At 33.0% G+C, this 23,099-nt stretch overlaps 1 protein-coding gene across 1 annotated transcript; it reads left to right on the top strand.

The window, feature by feature from the left end:
- The first annotated feature begins 6,990 nt into the window (after positions 1–6,990).
- On the top strand, positions 6,991–20,596 carry LOC143256842 (pancreatic lipase-related protein 2-like). Its single transcript, XM_076514594.1, has 10 exons — positions 6,991–7,269; positions 8,885–9,156; positions 10,012–10,158; positions 12,166–12,274; positions 13,033–13,149; positions 14,441–14,557; positions 15,481–15,741; positions 16,349–16,469; positions 19,586–19,795; positions 20,366–20,596. The coding sequence occupies exons 1-10, from the start codon at positions 7,149–7,151 to the stop codon at positions 20,463–20,465; spliced, it is 1,575 nt and encodes a 524-aa protein (XP_076370709.1). The 5' UTR covers positions 6,991–7,148; the 3' UTR covers positions 20,466–20,596.
- The last annotated feature ends 2,503 nt before the right edge of the window (positions 20,597–23,099 follow it).

The following is a 23,099-nucleotide window of genomic DNA, read 5'->3' as shown; positions in this document are numbered from 1 at the left end:
TTGAACTCCTTTGAAAATGTATAATGATTGTTGATTTAAGTAACCCAGGATTAAAAACGTAGAGTTGTTAAGTATGTAAGGTGATACATTTATTAAAGACTCCTAGATATCCGTGAGAGAATATATACTTTGTGTTTTTTTATTTATTCTACTCCATTCTCTTCTTTTTCTTTGTTTTCTATGTTATTTCCACTGTCTACTTAACATTTCCAAAACATGCATTGTATTTCAGAGACTTATGGTTCTTCTATTGAAAATAAGTCTACGTAAATGCCACAGTATATATAAAGAACTGAAGGAATTATTATCCGTAATAATAATGAACCTGCCAGTTTTGAGAGGTTGATGGAGTTTAAATTTCCTGCACTGCAATGCGAGAGATGTTTCATCTATGTATATAACATATAGGTTTATGATTAGACATCCTACATTTAATGCCATAAATGACAAACCGATAATATTATAATAAAACATTGAGAATTGAGTCTTGAATTTGAAATCCAACAAAGTATGTGTTCATGTGTAACTTAAGTTCCTTGGAAATGGGATAAACATGTATAGACTATTTGCTAGTTCTATAGAGATAGTAGTGATCAAGGACTGGTCTAGCTTGAGGCTAAAGAATAATTTTTCTTTTTTAAAAGTGTGTCAAAACTGCATTGGTAAAACACAAAACTTTATACGAAAGTTTTCTTCATGTGACTTAGAGAGAGCTTCTACAGCTAGTGTTTTACTCAAAAGTAATTCTAATGTATTGATAATTAATGATTACTTTTCCAATTGAAATATACTTATCTACTGGTTAATATGACAGTGCAGCTCATTGCAAATATGTTCACTAAACAATAAGTAGCTTGGTTTGGAATACTAAAAGAGATCTACTCAGATTTTGATGATTTAATAAACAGGTGATGTAGACGGTTTAGGACATGCTTGATAAGTTTACAAACCATGAATGAACTATTTGGTATGAGCATCTGTTACATCTCGTGTATGACTATTACACAAATGAGTAATACTTACCTGATTCTTTAAGTAATCTTGTGGTGTTCATATCGGAAGTATGACTCCCAAAATATTTCATACATGGCTTTCAGCCCAGTGCACATGTACCACAGAGTCCATAACAATACATGGAGAAACTGCATTTTCTAATAATCGATGCACATGAGTTTGCAAATTACGTAATGGTTAAATACATCAAAGAAATGCTATGTCAAATAATGGAAGTTTGAGGCTGATGACTGTGTTTGCCTATAGTACATGTCTTCAGTATGCAAATTAATTATTTTCATCTTAATTAGTTTGTAACTTATCTATTGAAAGCTCAAATAGGTGAATTTGGAGTTAAAATGGTCATGAAATGCGTTTATATTTTTAATGAACAGGTTATACCAGGAAGAAATCAGAGGTAAGAAAGCAAATTAACTGAGAGCAGTGCATTCATGGTTTCGACTTTTCTAATGAAAATTAAAATGCTGATAGTACATCCCTAAGAGCTTATCAAGAGTTTGATGAAGTGCCAGAAGAGCATGATTTCTGCTCTCATGATTGGTAGAGATGCTAAGATCAACTTCCTAATAATCAAAGCTAGAACTATTTCTTTGAAATCAGTTAGGATGGCCAGTTGATTAAGTACCAAATTCTATAATCTTGATAATGCTTACTTTATGTTTTGTTAAAATTTATGTAACTTTCAAACAATTATAAGTTACATGATATAAGTTATCAAGTACGAAAAGAAAATCTAAAGAAAATAAGTTCTTCTCTGCAGAAACTATGTACTGTCATTTTTTCACAAAACCATAAATTACTTCTCACGACACATTGTTGTTTATACATTGATATACAATACTTATAACCTGTTCTATTTAGTGATACGTTAAGACTTTGACTGGACTTATTTTTAAAGATGATTTACATTAGTAGTTGTTTTAATCACATGTTGTGGTATCATGAAAGGAGTGGGAACTAAACGCTATATTAATAAACGACAAAAGGGAATGAAAATAACGTTAGAAACAAAAATAATCAAGGTATAACAGTTTCTTTGCGAATATAAACTAATGCTTCCCAGTAGATAGTAAACATTTAAATAAATTGATAAGTGTGTTGTATACATGCGAAGATCCTTTGGGTTTGAATATTTGTAACACCTGCCACATCTTGATATGGATAATAAAGAGTCATTCTGGGAAAGGTTTGGGTTGGTTTGAATAGACAAAAAGAAGATGCAAGACGTTTGACACTACTTTGGAGATCTAGGTTGCTTGAAGATGGTCCAAGACCATGAAAGGCAACATGGAGAAGTTACGGTAATTTGTAAATGTGAAGTAAAACAACGTAACAAATAAACGTTTGAAATGTTCTTGATATGGTTGTGAATATGATGGTATAAGGGTAGCGATTAAGCTAAGCCGTGGGTACAGCTCGGGTAAGGTAAGAACTTATTCGAAGATATCCCAATCGATTTAACATACCAGTTGAATCGAAGATTTCTCAATTGGTGGAAAAAATAAACAGCACACAATTATTGTTAACTCTAAAAAGCGGGATTCGAATCGTATATAAGAAGTTATTAGTATCGATATTTTGTAAAACAAATGCATACTAAAGACCAAAGATGCAGAGTTGAGGTTGAAGCAGATGCATGATGCATTACAAGATGGTTCCTTAGCGATTCTCATATTATAAGTGCCTTTTCTGCAATGAAGAGTAAGTATAAGAATGAGGACATAATGTGCAGTATGGTACCACTACAACATGTGTGTTTTTATAGCAAAGACATGTCGAGTTATTTGCTGTGTCCACTAAAGGGAATGAAGCCTCAAATATTAACGTTGTAAGTACGTAGATTTACCGCTGTCCCACCGTGGGACACTACTAGAGTTTAATCCATATACACTATTGGCCGAAATATTAAGACCAATAAACATAAAGAAAATATATGCATTTCGCTTTGTGAGATCCAACCACTTATTTGAGAAAAGCCTCGAAAGATGAAAATAAGAAAAGAGAAAATAAAAATGAAAACTTTTTTAGCATTTAATAGAGAAAATGTGAATATTATGAAATTAGCATAAATACTAGCTGGTGAAAAGTTTATGACCATAATTAATCGGTAAACACGTAACGAAATTTAGTCATTTGTGTTCAAGCATTAGCGTTGTCAACATCTCCCACTGACATCTTCTGTGTTACATTGGGTAAAAACATGGCTAAGGCTAAAAGTTGACAGAGTTTGAACGTGACAGATTTGTCGAACTGCAAAACCAAGGTGTCTCTCAACATGTCATCGCTGGTGAGATTGGGCGTAGTAAAACTGCTGTTGCAAATTTCTTAAAAGACCCTGAGGGATACGGAACGAGAATTTCAAGTGGTCGACCCAAAAAAATGTCGCCGGCGTTGAGAAGAAGGATTCCATGGGTTGTCCGGCAAGACACCAGCCGCTTGTCTTTTCAGATAAGCCCTTACAGACGCAGAATGCAGCTTAAGAACAATAACACGACATCTACGAGAGAAAGACTTTAAAAACTGTAAACGTCTTCAAAGGCTACGCCTCCTTCTACACCATGAAACAGCGCGGCTTAATTTTGCTGAGAAGCGCCAAACATCGGACGTAGAAAAGTGGAAGAAGGTTTTGTTCTCTGACGAGAAAAAATTTAAACTGGATTGTCCAGATGACTTCCAACGTTACTGGCACGATAAGGATATCCCACCAGAGACATTTTCTACACGACACAGTGAAGGAGGGTCCATCATGATCTGGGGTGCTTTCTCCTTTTATGGAACAATGGAGCTTCAGGTTAAACAGGAGCGTGAAACAGCAGCTGGCTATATTGGCATGTTGGAGAGAGCATCCTTATTGACTGAAGGCCCTCGCTTGTGTGGAAATGACTGAATCTCTTAGCAGGACTATGCTGCAATCCACAATGCCCGCAGAACAAAGGACTTTCTCATAGCGAACAAAGTGATTCTTTTGTACCATCCAGCGTGTTCGACAAACTGAACTACATTGAAAATGTTTTGGGGTGGATGGCAAGGGAAGTCTATAGAAATGGACGTCAATTACAAACAGTGCATGATCTTCACCACTTGAAATGACATTCCAGCCAGCCTTCTGTAAACGCTTATATCGACCATGCCAAAGCAAATGTTTGAAGTTATTCGCAATGACGGCCATGCAACTCACCACTGAGACCTCTTGTTGGGCATTTCCTACCCTGTTTAGGACTTCTTTTTGGTATAATCTTAAACTTTTGACCAGCTAGTATTTAGGCTAATTTCATAGTGTTCACATTTTCCCTATTAAATGCTAAAACAGATTTTTATTTTGTTTTCCTTTTCTTTTTGTCATCTTTCGTAGCTCTGCTCAAATAAGTGGTTGAGTCTAACAACGCAAAATGCATATTTTTTCTTTATGTTCATTGGCCTTAAGATTTTGGCCAGCAGTGTGTGTGTGTGTGTTATTATATTATGACTCATTTGTATGTTTGCATTTAAAATATATGTATGCGTCTATGCTACTTCCAAGATTCGTGAAAGCCTGTATATATATATATATATGTATAGATAGAAAGATATAAATACAGTCAGATATAAAAGACTGTTTAGTGCAAGTATTATTAATTTATTTATTTTGTGAGTGAATATTTCACTCACAAAATGTTTTTTTAATATAATAAGAGAGTGAAAAGCAGATAATTGTAAGAAGTTGTATTTATAAAGTTAACTGTTGTAGGTTGTTCTGAATTTCGCGCAAAGCTACATGAGGGTTATCTGCACTAGCCGCCCTTAATTTAGCAATGTAAGACTAGAGGGAAGGAAGCTAGGCATCACCAGCTACCGCAAATTCTTGAGCTACTCTTTTACCAAAGAATAATGGGAATGACCTCACATTATAACGCCCCCACAGCTGAAAGGGTGAGCATATTTGGTGCGACGGGGAATCGAACGCGCGACTCTCAGGTTAGTAGTCGAGTGCCTTAACCACCTGGCTATAGCGGGTCGCGTGGAATGGAATGCAAACTTTGTTTCTTCGTTTGAAAGTTCATTCAAACTAAAATTATGCAGTTGCTTAGTTCTGTAAGGTTTTTTTTTTATTCGCACAATATTTTGCACTTCAATTGTTCTTGTTCAGTGTGAATGAAATGCTAATTTAGAAAAGAGAAAGATGACTGGTTGTTTCCGAAAAACTGGTGATCATACGATTAAGAAACGAAGTCCAAACAACTTAAGAAAATGACTTATTAGCTTATGAACTTAATTTATTGGATTCTGCAGTTAAATAAATAATATCAATGAGATTACAGTTCCCAATATCAAATCATGTGAACCAAGTATGCTATCATGGCATTCCGAGAGAAGAATGGTAACTACTATACCAAGAGCATCAGCACAAAATGTATTACGGAGTTCATATGAATTCTGACTAAAAAACTTGACCCAAAGTTTGACTATGAAAAAGAAAGCAACCAAACATAGGAAGAAGGTTAATATCTGAGAAATATACTTGTCGTAAAACCGTAAAATGTTTCTCTCTAGATGCAAGGAAAATCTGTTTAAAGCCAATATCTGAAAAATAAAACAAAATTAATAGTATCAATAGTTTCTTGACAAGAGCTATGTATGGCAATAGCACACAAGTTAAGTATAAACAGTTCTTGTGGCAAAAGTTATGAATGATAACAAGCCATAAGTTAAGTATAAACAGCTCTTGTAACAAGAGTTATGCATGACAACATACCATAGGTTAAGTGTAAACAGCTCTTGTAACAAGAGTTATGTGTAACAATAGACCATAGGTTAAGTATAAACAGTTCTTGAAACAAGAGTTATGTGTGACAAAAGACTATATCTTAGGCATGCTTAGTTCTTTTGAGAAGAGTTATGGATGACAACAGTCATGTTAAACAATGGACCACAAGTTAAGTATGAAAATTTCTTTTGACTTAATAACTGACCGTAACGCATAATGTCTGTTTGTTCTTAAAGGTTTATTAGTATTAATCTAAATTTTGTAATAGTTTTCGTAATCAAGAGACGAAATGCAATATCTGAAGTTACTGCATTGATAAACTTAATCACCAATAGATAGAAAACATTTTATATTTTTGCGTGAATAGGACATCAAGTGATCTTTTAACAGCTTATATATCTATCGCAACATGAAATCTGTAAGTACCTCCACTTCAATGTCATAATGTGATAATGTTACGGTCAATCCCAATATTTCTTTGGTAGAGCGAGGTCTGTTATGAATATTTGATAACGTATTTATTAAGTTTACCTTTTTCACTATCAGGTTACGGTAGAGACAGATGTGCTTTTTACGTTAAAGTCATCGATTTCAAGTTTCCTGTTCAGTTGTGTTTAAAGTGTTTCCTTTTCTTCCACTTTATTTCTTGTTGCAAATTATAGTGTTTGATGTGTTTACTATATAGTTGTTTTAGTTATATTTTATACATGTTTACAATCAACTTAGGTACCTGATGCAACATCAACTCTTAGAATCTGGAACGTTTTTATTACATCGTCATTTATAGTTTGATAATTACTTTTATGTCACCCAGAAGGATAATGATAACACTAAGGTTTTAGAATGTTGAAATCCAATGTGGTTTTGCTGTGAAACAAATGAGGAATCAAATCTTACTCCATATTTGTGTTTTTCTCATGAATTAAAACCATAAGATCAGAGTACTGTTGAGAAATACAAATATACCGTAAAATAACGTATACATTTCTTTTGTTGATTTTTAAGGCTTATTTCGATCTAACTTCTCAGAACACGAGGGAAATAGCATACTTTTTGTAATTTCGTTAAAAGTAACGTCACAAATCGATGTGAATCGTGTCCGTATATTTTTGCACAGTGAGTTAATGCTGAAAACAGCGTGGTTTGCCTTGAGAACACCTTATCTTGCTCTGTTGTAGGGAAATAAAACGTTTATGATGCAATGAGGCAACACTAGAAACAATCTTGCTTACCTTGGGAATAACTCATTAGGGGAAAGAGAATCACTGGAAGAAGGACAGGCCTCAAGATAATCGTGACAAAATGAGCTCACATATTATATAAGTATCACTTAATTTAGCAGACGATCAGTAACTAAACAGAGACAGCAGTGTTAAGTTTCAGCTCAAGGATGTTTCTTGTTGAGGGACATGGTTTTGTTTTATTCATGCTACTGGTTTCCTTGGTAGCAGTTTCAACTCATGGATCAACTAGTGGATATTCATTCAGAAACATTTTGAAGAGAATAAAACGTGAGATAATGATAAATAATATCAATTAAGTTATAGGGATACAAGATAAACCTGAATAATGTGTATCTTTTAATTATGCAATGTGTCTCAATAGCTTGCAATCGTTTATAATGTTTTTCTGATCGTGAATGTCTGTGTGAAATACATATTAGCACAATCGCTTCAAAATGTGAACCGTTAAAGACTTTATATAGTGACGTATTGTGTATTTCATTACATCATAGATGCTTATCCTAATTTTAGTGGTACGTATTTTGGTCTTGCCTTACAGAAAGTTCTATATTAAAGTCCAAATAAATGTTTTTTAAAGAAGTAATCAGAAAGAATTTAACAAAATTTAATAGACCTCACAGAACTCAGGCTTTATTTAAATAACTGTTTATGTTCTTCATGCTTTCCGAAAGTGCATTTTGATTAAATCATTTGCCCAATGAGTGAAAATAAGGTGTTAACACTTTCGGTTTCCGGTTATAAATTTTAATCTTAAAATTAAATAAACAAGTGAGATGTTAACGAGTTTTGTCTCGAGAGTTACAAGATTATCTTTTCTAAGGAGTTAAGTTAATTATTAGCTATTACAGCTGTAATTCTTTGTAAACAATAGTCGACATCTATATACTTAATGATAATATGTTTTATTGTCTTGGAACGAGCCTGCATTTTACATTAAATACTGAGCTCTTGAAAAATGTATAATTAAAGCTAGTAATATATCTCTTTTATTGAAAAATAATATCCTGTTCCCCTGTGTACTCAACCGAGTAGCATAACGGTAAGTTTGCTGAAGCATACCACTAAAAATCGGGTCTTGATACCAGTGAAGGTTTGGTTTGAATTTCGCTCAAAGTTACACGAGGGCTATCTGCGCTAGCCGTCTCTAATTTAACAATGTAAGACTAGAGGGAAGGCAGCTAGTCATCACCACCCACCGCTAACTCTTGAGCTACTTTTTTACCAACGAATAGTGAAATTGACCATTACTTATAACGTCCTCTCGGCTGACAGGGCCAGCATGTTTGATGTGAGGGGATTCGAACCCTCGATCCTCGGATTACGAGTTGAGTGCCTTAACCACCTGGCCATGCCGGGCCAAACCCGTGGAGGACAGATCACACTAGTCCATTGTGCAGCTTTATGCATAATACTCTCACGCTGTATCAGCGGTAAACTTATAGATTTAGAACTCTATAAACTGGAGTTCGATTTTCCATTCTATATAGAGCACAAATAGAACAGTATGTAGCTATGCATTAAAACTATAAAAAGAAAATGTTGTAGCATTTGTTCCTAAATATTTAACAATGAATAGATGTAAGTCTAGTTGTCTTAAAATTAAAACTATTTTATTGAGATGTTGTTAAAAGTAATATTAACAGATTCTTGACATTATCTGCGATAAATTGTCCTGCTACGTTCTCCAAACATCCTAGTCACCACCTGTCACAACCACAAGCAGTTTTCGAATTCAAAATGGATCGACAAATCAGTGAGCCTGATATCTATAACAAAAGATATTGTATACTGTGTTAGCGAATAACACCTTCAAGTGAAATATATATATATATGTGAGGGTGTATTTATAAACAGCTAATACTGCACCTGTTCTCATATATAGGAGAGGAAAAATGCTACGATGATCTCGGATGTTTCAACAATGGTGGAAACTTTTTTGACCCAATCAGACGTCCAATCGACGTTCTTCCTCAAGACCGTGACGTCATTGACACACGATTCATTTTGTACACCTCTAAAGACAAAAACAACTACGAAATATTGGACCAAACAGATGAAAGCAATATTTCTAACTCGGGTATTATTCCATCAGCAAACACAAAGATTCTTATTCATGGCTTGAGTTCAAGTTTTAATTCTGAAATATGGCTGAAAGTAAGTTTTACAAAATTTCGTTGAAATACATGAGACAAAACAATTTTTAAACTTTGTGCTTTTCATTGTTAAATTATGTATATTATTTAATAAATAATAATAATAATAATAAAGAGCACCTCTATTTATAAATCTTAATTGTTAATTATTTTCCATCTTTTCTACTGAAAGTGGTTATTGAAATGGTTGATTTTAAACAAAAAGATATTTCTTCATGGCGTTATTTTACGTTTTAGGACTAAAACATGGGTAAAGGTAAATTCCACAGAATTTTGTTGAAGTATAAACAAAAAATTGTTAAATTTTATATAGAATATATGCTATTGTTTATTACATGAAGTTGAGCGTAGAAAAATACATATACAATATGTTTAGGCACTTTGCAACGCGCAAATGTAAGTCAGACTATTAAACCAATTTATGACAATTCATATGAGACCTTAGTTTTGTGTAAGCTATTAAATTACCGTCTTTATATAAAATAACACGAATTTATAAAACTGCGAATGTTGTTTAATCTAATGAAGCTAAAAGGGCAATTCTCAACATAAATCATGACTGTAAAATATATTGTGTCTATTCCTTCGTAAGTAGGTTATTGAAATGGTTTACTACAGTATCCCGTTCAGTTAAAACTAAAATATTTTTACTTACATCACGAAAGAAAAGTTGTGTTTTAGTGATTATTAGAAACTAATATAGTTTCTTTGAAATCTGGCACGTTTAGACGACAGTACTTTATTTTTCCCAAATTGTATATATTTTTAAATATTTATTTTATTCTGTAATTATCGCTTTGCTAAAAATGTACAGAAAAAGATTTTAACTAATAAATTATATGTTTACTTTCTGTAGAACATGAAGGATGAATATCTAAAACAAGGTGATTACAATATAATCTTAGTTGACTGGAGCAAAGGAAGCTGGTTTCCATACTACCAAGCGGTAGCGAATATAAGACTTGTAGGAGCTGAGATAGCCCTGTTGATTAGTCGCTTACAGGTAAACATAACATGGTCAAACCATGTAATGAATTATTTGAAAATTTGAAATGATAAACGTGACTTTGATAAGACAACTTAACTAGTTAATTGTTTGGATTCAGAAACAATATAAACTGAGGGATGAAACAAACCTGTTTAATAATGATAGTACAAATAATAAAACTGCTCTAACAAGACAACAATAACTGGTTAGTTACTAGCAAGTAAAAGTAAAGGAAGATAATTTTTTGTAAATTACTTTAAAGCAACCAACTGATAAACTAGTTTACTTGAGGTGACGAATTTATAAGGACAAGAAAACAGAATGAGTGTTGTGTATTAACAAGAATATTTCTGATAACAGACTGTGAAACCTCCATAAATAGTTATTTATTGTTATTTATATAACATTATAACGCCCCCACAGCTGAAAGGGCGAGCATGTTTGGTGCGGCTGGAATTCGAACTCGCGACCCTCAGATTACAAGTTGAACTTTTTAATCCACCTGGCCATACACGGGCTCATTCTGTAAGAAGAAATTCTGACTATAATAATGATATAATGTGTACATGGTGGTATTTGGCTGTTTAGTTATGTGTTTTACATATGTTGTTAAACTCGGTCAAGTTTAAAATATACTCTTCTTCAGTAAGTAAAGCTCAGCCACTGTTAAACTATACACCACAATCAATTCTATCTAATGGATAAAACTCAGATTCATCCAGTCATAAACTATACTTCACTGCTAATTCTATCCATTAGACAAATGTTTACTTCTGCTATAAAACTGCCTTGTTTTTCATTAGTGACACAACTGGTATCTTTTTTGGTCACTGTGTTATCTATCTTTAGAAACAAGAATTCATCTGAGTTTTACCCATTGGATAGAATTAAATGTGATTTATAGTTTAACACTGTCTGAGCTTTACCTACTGAAGAGAAGTATATTTTAAACTTGACTGAGTTTTACAACATATGTAAAACGCATAACTAAACAGCCAAATACCACCATGTATACATTATAATATTATCATAGCCAGGATTTCTTCTTACAGAACAGGCCCAGTATGGCCAGGTGGGTTAAGACGTTCAACTTATAATCTGAGGGTCGCAGGTTCGAATCCCGTCGCACCAAACATGCTCGCCCTTTCAGCTGTGAGGGCGTTATAATGTGACGGTCAGTCCCACTATTCGTTGGTAAAAAAAAGTAGCCCAAGAGTTGACGATGGGTGGTAATGACTAGCTGCCTTTTCTCTAGTTTTACACTCCTAAATTAGGGACGGGTAGCGCAGATAGCCCTCATGTAGCTTTGCGCGAAATTCAAAAAACGAAAAAAACAGAACAAAGTAACCGAAAAAAGCTTCGAGGTCACTCAGCCATTCCTTATAACAAATATAATGTTTATAGGTTATACCAGGTCTTCTACTAATAAAAGACAGTGACAGCTTGCCAACAAAATAGAGATAGTATATTATGAGTTATGTTGAAAGTTGCACGCAGTGTAAAAAGTCCTAACCTGTTTTGTGTGTTTTTTAAGTTTTACAATTATTAGTTTCTGATGTTCTTTTCATTCAAAACAAGTTATATGACACTATTATTTAACGATTCTCACATAATAGTATTCTGCCACTTTTAAGAAAAACGATGTAAAGAAACATTAGGGTCATCTATTGTTTACAAAACAAGTGCATGCAAGTTGAAATCAGCCTAACATATAAAAATTCAACCCATGTACATGTGAAAAATCGTAGTATTGTAATTTAAATTGTATTTTTGGCTGCTATTTCACAATTTTTTGCTTTTCTTGTTTCTAAAAGAAAACGATATCAAAACGTCATTTATATTACTAAGGCATGTTGGAGTTAACAACATTTTATATAAAGCTATACATTTAACCCAAAAGAAAAGGAAAGCTTATGAAATATCTGAAACAAAATCTGGACAAATTAAACTACCACACTTAAACACGTTTAGTTCAAGAGGATTTAACCGTTTCTAAATAATTAATTGTATGAATCACCATAGGAAATCAAAGGCATCTCTCTAGACAGTGTCCACCTCATTGGCCACAGTCTTGGAGCACATACGGCTGGCTATGCTGGAGAACGATTAAACAAAGTGAGAAGGATAACTGGTAAGTCTGTTTTTCTCCAATAAACATGGACATCGGAAAAAAAACCTTTACAATTTGTCCTTGTAAGTAAGAAGGTTAATCTAATGAAGACAGTGTGGGTCCACTGAATCTGTCTTTCAAACAGAAAGAAAAGTATAAATTTCATTCAGACAGTTTTGTTTAAAGTGAAAGTTGCGATCAGAGGACAACTCTTAAACATATAACGAAATTATTGAAAACCTAAGCTTGTGAAGTTCTATAAATCAGAAATGTTTGCTGAAATTAATTATTTTTACCTTGCTCTTTACTGAACAGTTTTGAAAGTGAATGACAAATGAAAAAAATACTGATATGTATATATAATGTTTTTAAGATGATTACATTCCATTATTTCCTTCTCTTCAGAACACGAACTTTAATATCCGTGTTGAAGCATTTTATATTCTTAACCGAATAATAAATTTGATGATCAAATACTTAGAGTAATATAATTTAAATCGTTTAGTGAAGCTATAATGAAGGTACTAACTTTTAAATTACTATAATGTTCAATTTCGGCTATTTGTCCTTCCGTCCGTCTGACTGTTTTCCTATCTGTCTAATATTAAATATATATGTGTTGTTTATAGCATATTTTTTAAAACATCGACAGTTAGATACTCAGCTTAACTACTCTAGGGTTCTCTTATCTATATTCTCGAATATTTCGGTGTGCCTACAGTAACTTTTATATGTCCCCAATATTTTGTAATTGAAAACACGAGTCGTTTAATCCTCAGGACTAGATCCAGCTGGACCTTTCTTCACAGGCATGGCTGAAAATGTTCGTCTGGATCGGAGTGATGCAGAATTTGTTGATGTGATCCACACGGATAGCAGCAAAACATTGTTTTTTGGTAAATATCGGAATATTATTATTTTAATGATGATATTTTTTATGGCAGCATTAACCAGTTCATTCAACTACTGGACATTTTACATTATTGAAAGCATAGTTGTTAATTTATTTCAAAAGAAGAGGGAATCTTGAACAGTCGCGGCTCTTGAAATTCCTTTAGGCAGGATTAGAATTGTTGTTTTTGAATTTCTCGCAAAGCTACCCAAGAGTTATCTGCGCTAGCCATCCCTAATTTAGCAGCGTAAGAGTAGAGGGAAGGCAGCTAGTCTTCACAACCCACAGCCATCTCTTCGGCTATATTTTACCAACGAATAATGGGATTGACCGTAACATTATAACCCCTCCACGGCTGAAAGGGCGAGCATGTTTGATGTGACGGAGATTCGAACCTGGGACTCTCGGATTAAGAGTCGAGCACCTTAACCACCTGGCCATGCTGTGCCAGGATTAAAATATATTAATCTATGATGCCTCTTTTTTTTTCGTTTAACTATATTTTGGTACGCCAGTAATATCAATATCAATCGTGGAACGTGCATATACTTGATTCAATTTCATTACTCACCAGAATCTTTACCTGCGTACCTTCAAATTGAAATTCTTTCAAGCAAAATTAGAACAAATTAATCTATCATAGTTTGGGCTTGGTCTAATAATTAATCGAAAGGGTTTGATCTTCTTTATCCAAAACTGTAATTAGATTTCATATTGGTCAAGAGATTACGGAGCTATGAGTTAAATGTTTGTCCTTAAAACAAAAAACACCAAAAACTCAGAGTCATTCTGCGAGCCGCTATGTGTCGTCTAAGAATTGATAATTGCGTTAGAATTTGCTATAAAACTAAAATTTTCTTTATACTCAAAATAGTTCAAGGCAGTATCTTACTCGTAGGAAACTGACAGCTACATTTATTTTCCGTCAAAATCTTAATATGTAGGACACTTTTGGACATTTATAGACATTTGTATATTGATTAATTACAACACGGCTTAGCCTGTTTGTTGTTTAACGTAAGAATCTAATATTATATGCCCCCCAGTGGCTCAGCAGTATGTCTGCGGACTTCCCACGCTAAAAACCGGGTTTCGATACCCGTGTTGGGCAGAGCACAGATAGCCCATTGTATAGCTTTGTGCTTAATTCAAAACAACAAATATTATATAAATTTCAAGAGGGAAATATTAGACATAAAATTTTAATTTGTAAAAGGTTGATAAGCAGAAAGTATACATGACAGAAGTGAATGACTTGAAACATTTTATGAACAAGATACTTTCATCTATTCTAGGTTTAGGCACAAATGAACTTGTAGGCCATGTTGATTTCTTCCCCAACAGGGGAAATAAACAACCAGGATGTTTGTCTGATTCATTCGAAACATTTTTCTCAGATGGTGTTAAGCATGGTGAGTGGAGTTGTTTTTTTTTCTGTTTAAAGATATATGTTCCTGATTTTGTTCTTTATACATATACGTGCATAAATTAACAATAAAATAGAACTTTATAAAAAGCAATAACATTTTCTATATAGGCATACGTAAACCACTAAAGGTGTGATAATTCAACCCATCATGACCAGTAATGATACACGAGTTAAAAATAGCCAACGTCTTTTGTTTAAATTTAACTCAGGATCGCTGCAAACTAGATTTTATAAAAACTAAAGGCTGGAATGAAGCCAAATTTAATGATTTTGAGAAATTTTGGTTGAAAATTCTTAACTCAATCAACAAGTAATTGTATCAAAGTTGTTTATCTTGTGATATTTTGTTGAATTCATTCAGAATCGTAGGTTTAAAGAAGAAATCTTACATTAAAATTATTTTAATCATTTCTTGGTTTTATAACAAAAATATTTTTAGAAAACGTGAAACAGGCAAAATGATTTTTCTAAAATTTGAATCACAAAATCGCGTTCCTCGCATTATTTCATTATAAATTAAACATCTAAAAACAATACACACTTCTTAAAGCTCTAAAATGGAGTTTTAAGTTAGTTATTCAACAAAATTTGTACCACACCTGTTACTTAAAATTATTTTACTTTTTGAAGGTTGTTTAAAAACGTGACATTTATACACTTTAATTTAATTCTAAATATAAAGAAGGTTGATCGCAATATATGGTAACATATGTAATCTCCTTGTTTTCATGCAAATACCTCTTCGGTGTATTAATTAAAAAAGCTCCTCCAGTGAAATTGCATAAAAGAGCAATAGTCTATAATTATAGCCACCATATTATTTGCTAGTTCATAATGCTGTGTCTCATATTCAATCTGTCTGGATAATATGCTTAGTCCTACAGAGGAACGTATTTATTTCTATAGGTGTAGATAGACTTCTTCGCTGTGATCATCTGAGAGCCATCGATTATTATCTTGAAGCTTTGAGAAATGAAAAATGTACACTAGTAGGGATTGCATGTGATAGTTGGGACGATTTTATCAGAGGGAAATGTACTGATTGTGGTGAAGACAATAGTAAATGTGTCAAACTAGGACCCGAGGCTGAAGAGTATCTGAAATACAAAGATGACAACAAAAGTCTGAAGCTATTTCTAAGGACAAGATCTAACGAGCCATTCTGTTGTATGTATTTTGTTTACTATTTGCTGAAACTTCATATGAAATTTTTGCTCAGGTTCTTATAGCAGATACAAGTATAAGATTATATATTTTAAACATTCATTCACTTGAAATTAACATTAAAATATTTATTTTATTCTTTTAAAGTAATATTATCTTATCCAGTTAAACATTAAACAAACATCTGTATTAGTGTTACATAATCTAGCTAACTAATACACTGCAAGTCTTCTCCGATATATTATGAAAAATGAATAAGACCACCAGAACTAGAACCAAAATTTATGTGCAAGGTAACATTCTGTTTTCTCAACATCTGATATAGATCATCTAAAGGAACGGATGTTTACAGTATAGTATAATGTTTGTATAGATAACTATGATTTGGAATTATGTGGACCTACTCTGAGGTTATGAAGATATATAAAATTCTGACTCAAAACCAGAGTTAAAATGTGGCAATTCAAAACATTAATTCCCTTTAAATTTAAATTGTGCCATTGATAATGCTGTTGTTGACCTGTAAAGTGCACCTACTTAATGCATGAGATAGACGAACTAATACGAAACATATGCAGAAAACTAATACTCAGTATCTTTCTCATTGCAGTGTTTCATTACTACGTCGAAGTTAACATCGCTAAACCAGCAAATAGCACTAGCCAGAAAGGTCTTCTGCACGTTTCGATAAAAGGTTCTAACGACAATCTGAAAATGCGCCTAAGTGATAGGTAGATTATTAATTTTGATATGAATTATGATTAATAAGTTCCAAAGGCTTTTATTTTGGGATGTGTGTTGTTAACATTCCTTGTTTCTAAATCATTGCTACCAAACATTATATATAAAGTTAGATTATAAACTGAATAAAAGGTAATTCATAATTTATAATTCTAAGTCATAATCCGACCCAAAATGCATCTATGAAGGACTTCCTCCTTAGAATTATGAGTTTTGGTCCACTTTATAGGTTTTGGGCCCCCGCTAGTACAGCGGTATGTCTCCAGATTTACAACGCTAAAATCAGAGGTTCGATTCCCTTCGGTGGGTTGAGAAAAGGTTCTCCTAGTTGAGGTTGTGCAGTAGGCTAACAACCTATTCATTTAAAAAACCAGCCTGTTACTGAAACCGCAGCGTTTGCGGCCCTATGTTCCTTAAGGAATTTAGTAGCATAATTATTTATTTATTATTAATTATAGGTTTTGACCTTTTTATGATTAATAGATTACCATTATTAAATACATTTAAAAATACTATAAAACATACTAAAAATCTATAGATAAACATTTAGTACAAATTTTAGGATTTTAATAAAATAAACCAGGGAACACTGATGAAAGGATGGAGAGTCACATTGATTTCCAATTTCGCCTAGTTTGATTAGTGTAATAAACGTTTAGTTTTTCCGCTGAATACATTTTGAAGACTTTTTGTAGGACTTTGTTTATCAGCAATAAGAGAGATGTACTGAATAAATTCTGAAGAAAAACCGAGATAGTTACGAATTTCGAAATAGTTTATTTTGTTTTGAATTTCGCGCAAAACTACACGAAGGCTATATGCGCTAGCGTGTGTATGTGTTTTCTAATAGCAAAGCCACATCAGGCTATTTGCTGTGTTCACTGAGGGGAGTCGAATTCCTTGATATTAGCTTTGTAAGTACGAAGAATTACCTTGTAGTATCAGTGGATACTGTCCCAGTAATCCCTGACTTAGCAATGACAGACCAGAGGGAAAGCAGTTAGTCAACACCACCAACTCTTGGGCTAGTCCTTCACTAACAAATAGTGGGATGGATCGCACATTATGACGCCCCAAAGTTGAAAGAGCAAAGATGTCTGGTGACAATGTTTCGAAACGCCATCCTCAGGTTGCGAGTTAAGCGCCTGGGCCACCAGCCCATGGTAAGTTCATGTAGAGCAACGAAATACGTTAAAGACCATAATTACGTTAACCATTGTATTGTGCTCCCAAAACTATTGTAGCAATTTGAATAAAAGAGTCACAAAGAAGCAGATTAAGTATGGAAAACATGGGTACGACTTTCAAGAAATTATTAATTTTATACTAATTGTATGGAATTAAAACAAGGTAATATTTGCATTAGCGGATTTAAGTTTGTGAGGGCTCCGGGGATAATTCTTTTTGTTGGTCCCACATCATACAATAATGGAACTCTTGCTTATATGCTACTTGAAAAAACTCTTTTATTACGTGTTTTGCAAACCCCAACTTTGCGAAATGTTTATCCTGTGTACATGTAAATTTTAAATAAGGGTCACGATTTTCACGTTTCACCTCCGTTTTCCTTCAAGTAGAGCTTTATTTTTCTCTATTTGAATCATACAGTAATAGAACTCTTTCTTATATGATACTGGAAAGGCCTTTCTATTATACGATGCGCAAACCCCCAATTTCGCGAAATTTTTATCCTGCGTGAACGTAGATTTACAAGAGGGGTCACGATTTTCCTGTTTCGCCTCCATTCTCTGTCATGGAGAACTTCATATTTTTCCGTTAGAATGTATACCAAAAAATTAAGCAGCTAAATTTGCTACGCGTAGTGGATTAAAACGAAAGTGAAGAGGACACACGCAGATTCAACGTTTTGGGAGCTATAAAGCAATGAACAACGTCAGAAACAGTTAGGTATTATTGGTTTCTCAAGTATCTACCGAGTATTCAAGCGACAAACTGTCATTTGTGGCCAAAAATTTAGAAAAACTTGGAAAAATGTTCCCGTAGCGGTACTATTTGTTTGCAAATACGCAGGGTGCAGATATGACGGCATGATTAAGTAACACTCGGATATAATTCTTCTTCACGAATTACAGAATTACAAAGCGATCAAAAGAGTCAGAAACGGTTTTCTGTTATCAGTTGTTCAAGTATCAACTTATTTTTCAAGCGAAAAACTGTCATTTCGACATTCTTTACTTTATTTATTGAGTTTATATTTTCATCATTTTCATGTGATTTATTATTCTAATTTACATTCTGCCTTGAGAAAAATCGTATTCGGTACTTTAGAAAGAGAAAACCAAAAGTGAAAATCAATAAATGAATGGTGTATGATAAGTTATAAAGTGCAAACTCTTGTATCTCTAGGTAAGTATTGTCATTAATTAAAACGTTGTAAATGCACGTTACTCACCAATAAATAAGTAAATGTCTTTTGTTTTTGGAAATGTTTTGACTTTGGAGGAAAAAAAATGAATTCAACAGATATTACCATACGAGGCTGCAGATCTCTTTCAGCCAACATGCACTGTCATCCCTAACAATTGTTGGCACCCCAAGTGAACATTGGTTAGTCCCATATAATTTTACATAGGATAAAATTATCAATGGACCTCTCTTAAGACCATGAGCCCTGGAGTTGAGATCCTACCTAAATACGCCACTGAATATTTGTTAGTTTAAAATAATTTATTCTTACAAACAGACTTAAAAAATTATAAACAGAGAATATTTCATAAAAAATCAAAATAATTATAAATATAAAGAAATACTACAGAAACAAATCTGAGATTACAGAACACTCAGATTAGCATATAAAAATTATTTTTGACTCTTGTTTCCTTTATAAAGATTTTGATTTTGCAGTTATTCTACATATAGCACCCTCCACCGCAGATTTTGGCGTTGTTGGACACTTTGTGGGTTGCATTTGTACTTAAGTTTCTGTGATATAAGAAAGAACGGAAAATTAGAGTAAAAATATATGTGGTGCAGCTATAATTAGTTATATGTAGACATGTGAAAACATTCGTACATATAAATTTAAAAAATGAGTTCTGTATCTTACTTCATTAATACAATGAACAGGTATTTAAATTCATTTTAGAGATGGAAGTTTAAAACCAGGAAAAAAGTTGATATATCTTGTAACCTCAAGAAGGAACATTGGCTCAATAGACTCCTTACAAGTTCACTGGACCAAGCGTTCTGTGTCTATCTTGGACCCCGAATCCTGGCATCTTAAAAGAAGTAATGACAGAGATGAGCTTTTTCTTCGATCCATTAAAGTTAACCTTCTGATTGGAGTTTCTCGACAGTAAGTAGTATAGAAAGTTATATAATTTATTTTCACTTTAAAACCTTTAAATACTAAACCTAAATTGTCATATTACGAAAGTTTACTCGAAATAATTACTCTCGTTACCAACTTTTTCTGTTCTGTTATTTTGAATCTCATGTATGATGAGAAAACAAGGATGGTTTGCATTCTTAACTGACGTTGTTGGAACAAAAATAACGAAGTAAAACTCATATAAAACATGATTTTTATACTAAATTGTGGCATGAAAATAACTTGAAACATTTCTAGTTTATTAAGTATAATGTATGCAATTAAATCTTATTCAGTTTTTGTAAACTATTATTGAAACATTTCATGTGTTGTGTAGCGTTACGAGTCATTAAGAAAAGAAAGGGGAAAATTTAAAATTATGAACAAACAAATAACCCTATTTTTCTAAATCATACAAAAAACTCAGTGTAACTTTTTGTGAATACGGTAAAGTGGTTAACAATATATTGAAGTTTCTCCATAATGTGTTAATTTGTTGTATGTTGCTTATGCGTTGTATAACTCATCTATCATGGTTTCATATGTGTCACCTAGAGGCCGCCAGTTGAAATATTCAGAGTTCTGTGGAAATCCTACCCAGCCAATAAAGCCTATAGAGGAAGTAACTCTATCGGTCTGTGACAATGTTCATTAATTTTATATTCAAATTACCAGATTTGTACTGTTTTGTTTAGAAATAACATTTTGTAAGTGAGGGGAAAGTTTTTCAGTAAAAGTTCTTAACGGTTATGTTGTTTTATGAATAAACTGTTGTACGTAACACATTTGTGATATTTCTGTCTTTAATTACCAACTATTTTGCAAATTTATAAATGAATTTGCAAATAAAACAAAATTACTAAGGTAACATAATAAATTTTTACTTTATACGATTCTGCGTTTTAGGAATATTTGGTAAGTTCAACAATAATACGGCTAAGGTATGTCAAAACTATTTTTGTGTATTTGGTAAGTTCAACAATAATACAGCTAAGATATGTCAAAACTATTTTTGTGTATTTGGTACAAACAAACAAACATTTGACAAATGACTAATCCCCTATTATTCTTTCAAGATGGTCTACAGTATTTTCTCACGACCAAAGTTTTCTTCATTAATGTCGTGAAAACAACTTAGAGACAGAAGAACCTACTTCTGTATGAGCGCAGCTAATCGACGAACTGACATCGACATTTTTAATATACGATAGAATGAACTCAATTTTTAAACGAATTGAGTACTGCTACTGTTTGGCTTATATAGTGAGTGAAAGTAAAGATGTTAAATCAAAGATCAGTATGAACAAGTGAAAATATACTCAAAACATGTTATCTTCACTTACTATACTTGTGTATAAACATTTCATAGTGATTTAATTTAGACGTATATAAAAGAAACGAATATCAATTTGCTTTTATGTTTGAAAGAGATGGAGTAAATTTTCTTGTTCTTTTGACTTAAGTAAATATAAATTTATGCGTGATTAAAGTGGTATACAGGTAATTTAGTTTAATATTATTGAGCAACAGGTTAATGACATTTTAAAACACACAAAACTTTGTAAAATTACAACCAATTAAAATTTAGTATCTTTGAATGATGAAACCACATGACTATTTTATAAAAAAAAAATTATCAAATGAATTTAATATTTCACTGGTGCACTCTGGTGACAGAGATATGTAATAAAACTTCCAGGCTGTAAGATTAGCAGTCCATCAGGTTCGATTGAAACTATATATGTTTAAAAGCTTTGAGAAAACAACAACCAATCTGTTCTTTTCGTACATTTGAAACAAACGCCAGGATTGTCTCTTTAAGCGCAAATTTACACAATAAGCTATCATTACTGTGACCAATACTGGAATCGAATACCAATATTTAGTATTAAAAAAACCTTTAAGTTTACTGCTAATCAACTGGGTGAGAGGGGTTGTCGTGACCAATGTCCTATTTTCTAAACTACACACATGGCTAGAGAAGGTTATGTTAAAATTTAAAAATTCTATGTGATGTAAATGCTCACCATAGTAAACTAAAAAATGACAGGAAACACTTAAGTTATTGCAGAGGATAAAATAATGTACAATGTTCTGCACAAAAATATTTAAGAATAACACTTAAGTTATCTATATATATGGGAAAATATCAACTGTTGTAATATCAAAAGTACACAACATGATAGTAATGCTGAAGGTATTGATGACGAAGGGTATTTGTTTATCATTTGAATGGTCCATACAAAATTGTAATGCTGAAGGTATTGATGAAGGAGGATATTGTTTATCATTTGAATGGTCCATATAAAATTGTAATGCTGAAGGTGTTGATGAAGGAGAGTATTGTTTATCATTTGAATGGCCCATACAAAATTATAAAATGAAGAATAAAAGTATATTGAATGAAGTATATGATAGCAATTTGTGAAGTGTACGTAACGCAATTAAATATATAAGCGGAACCTTTAAAGTTGACAATAATGATAAGAACTGGAGCTCTCACGTAGCAGATTTAATGTGCGTTTTACAAACAGAGCAAAACTGTAATTGTGAGAGAGATTTAATAACAACTGATAATTAAGAAATGTACAATATATAAATTCGATAATTATTAATTTTAAGACTTAATGGTTAATGATATTATCACACGTTAAGACCCGAAATTATAAGCTCATTATCCTATTGAATCAGTAACATTCTATCAGCGCAAAGATTAGTCAAATGTTAATTAGTCAAAACATAATTTTTCAACAAAATGGCTAGATATTGTTGAACGTTAATCAGTATTAAATAAAAATAGTTTTCCAAGTCAAGAATATAAATGAAATATGTGAAGAACAGGAACTGATAAAATTAATTACTGTTAAATATAAATTATTGTAAATTTTTGCACGAATAGAACATTAGGAGTGCATCTATCACAATGTTGGCACCTCTACCCCAATGTCTTACATTTTGTACGAACGATTTTACAAATAGTGCTTGCGGGTTCGAATCCCTGTCGCACCAAACATGCTCGCCCTTTCAGTCGTGGTGACGGTCAATCCCACTATTCGTCGATAAAAAAGTAGCCCAAGAGTTGGAGGTGAGTGGTGATGACTAGCTCTAGCCTTACACTGCTAAATCAAGGACGGCTAGCACAGATAGCCCTCAAGTAGCTGTGCGCGAAATTCAAAAACAGAAACAGCCCGGCATGGCCAGGTGGATTAAGAAGTTCGACTCGTAAGTTGAGAGTCGCGGGTTCGAATCCCGGTCGCTCCAAACATGTTCGCCCTTTTAGCCGTGGGGG

This window comes from Tachypleus tridentatus, chromosome 7 (assembly GCF_004210375.1).
Source record: "Tachypleus tridentatus isolate NWPU-2018 chromosome 7, ASM421037v1, whole genome shotgun sequence".
NCBI lineage: Eukaryota > Metazoa > Arthropoda > Merostomata > Xiphosura > Limulidae > Tachypleus > Tachypleus tridentatus.
The sequence above is the reverse complement of the archived record's forward strand: the minus strand, read 5'-3'. Positions and strand labels throughout refer to the sequence as shown.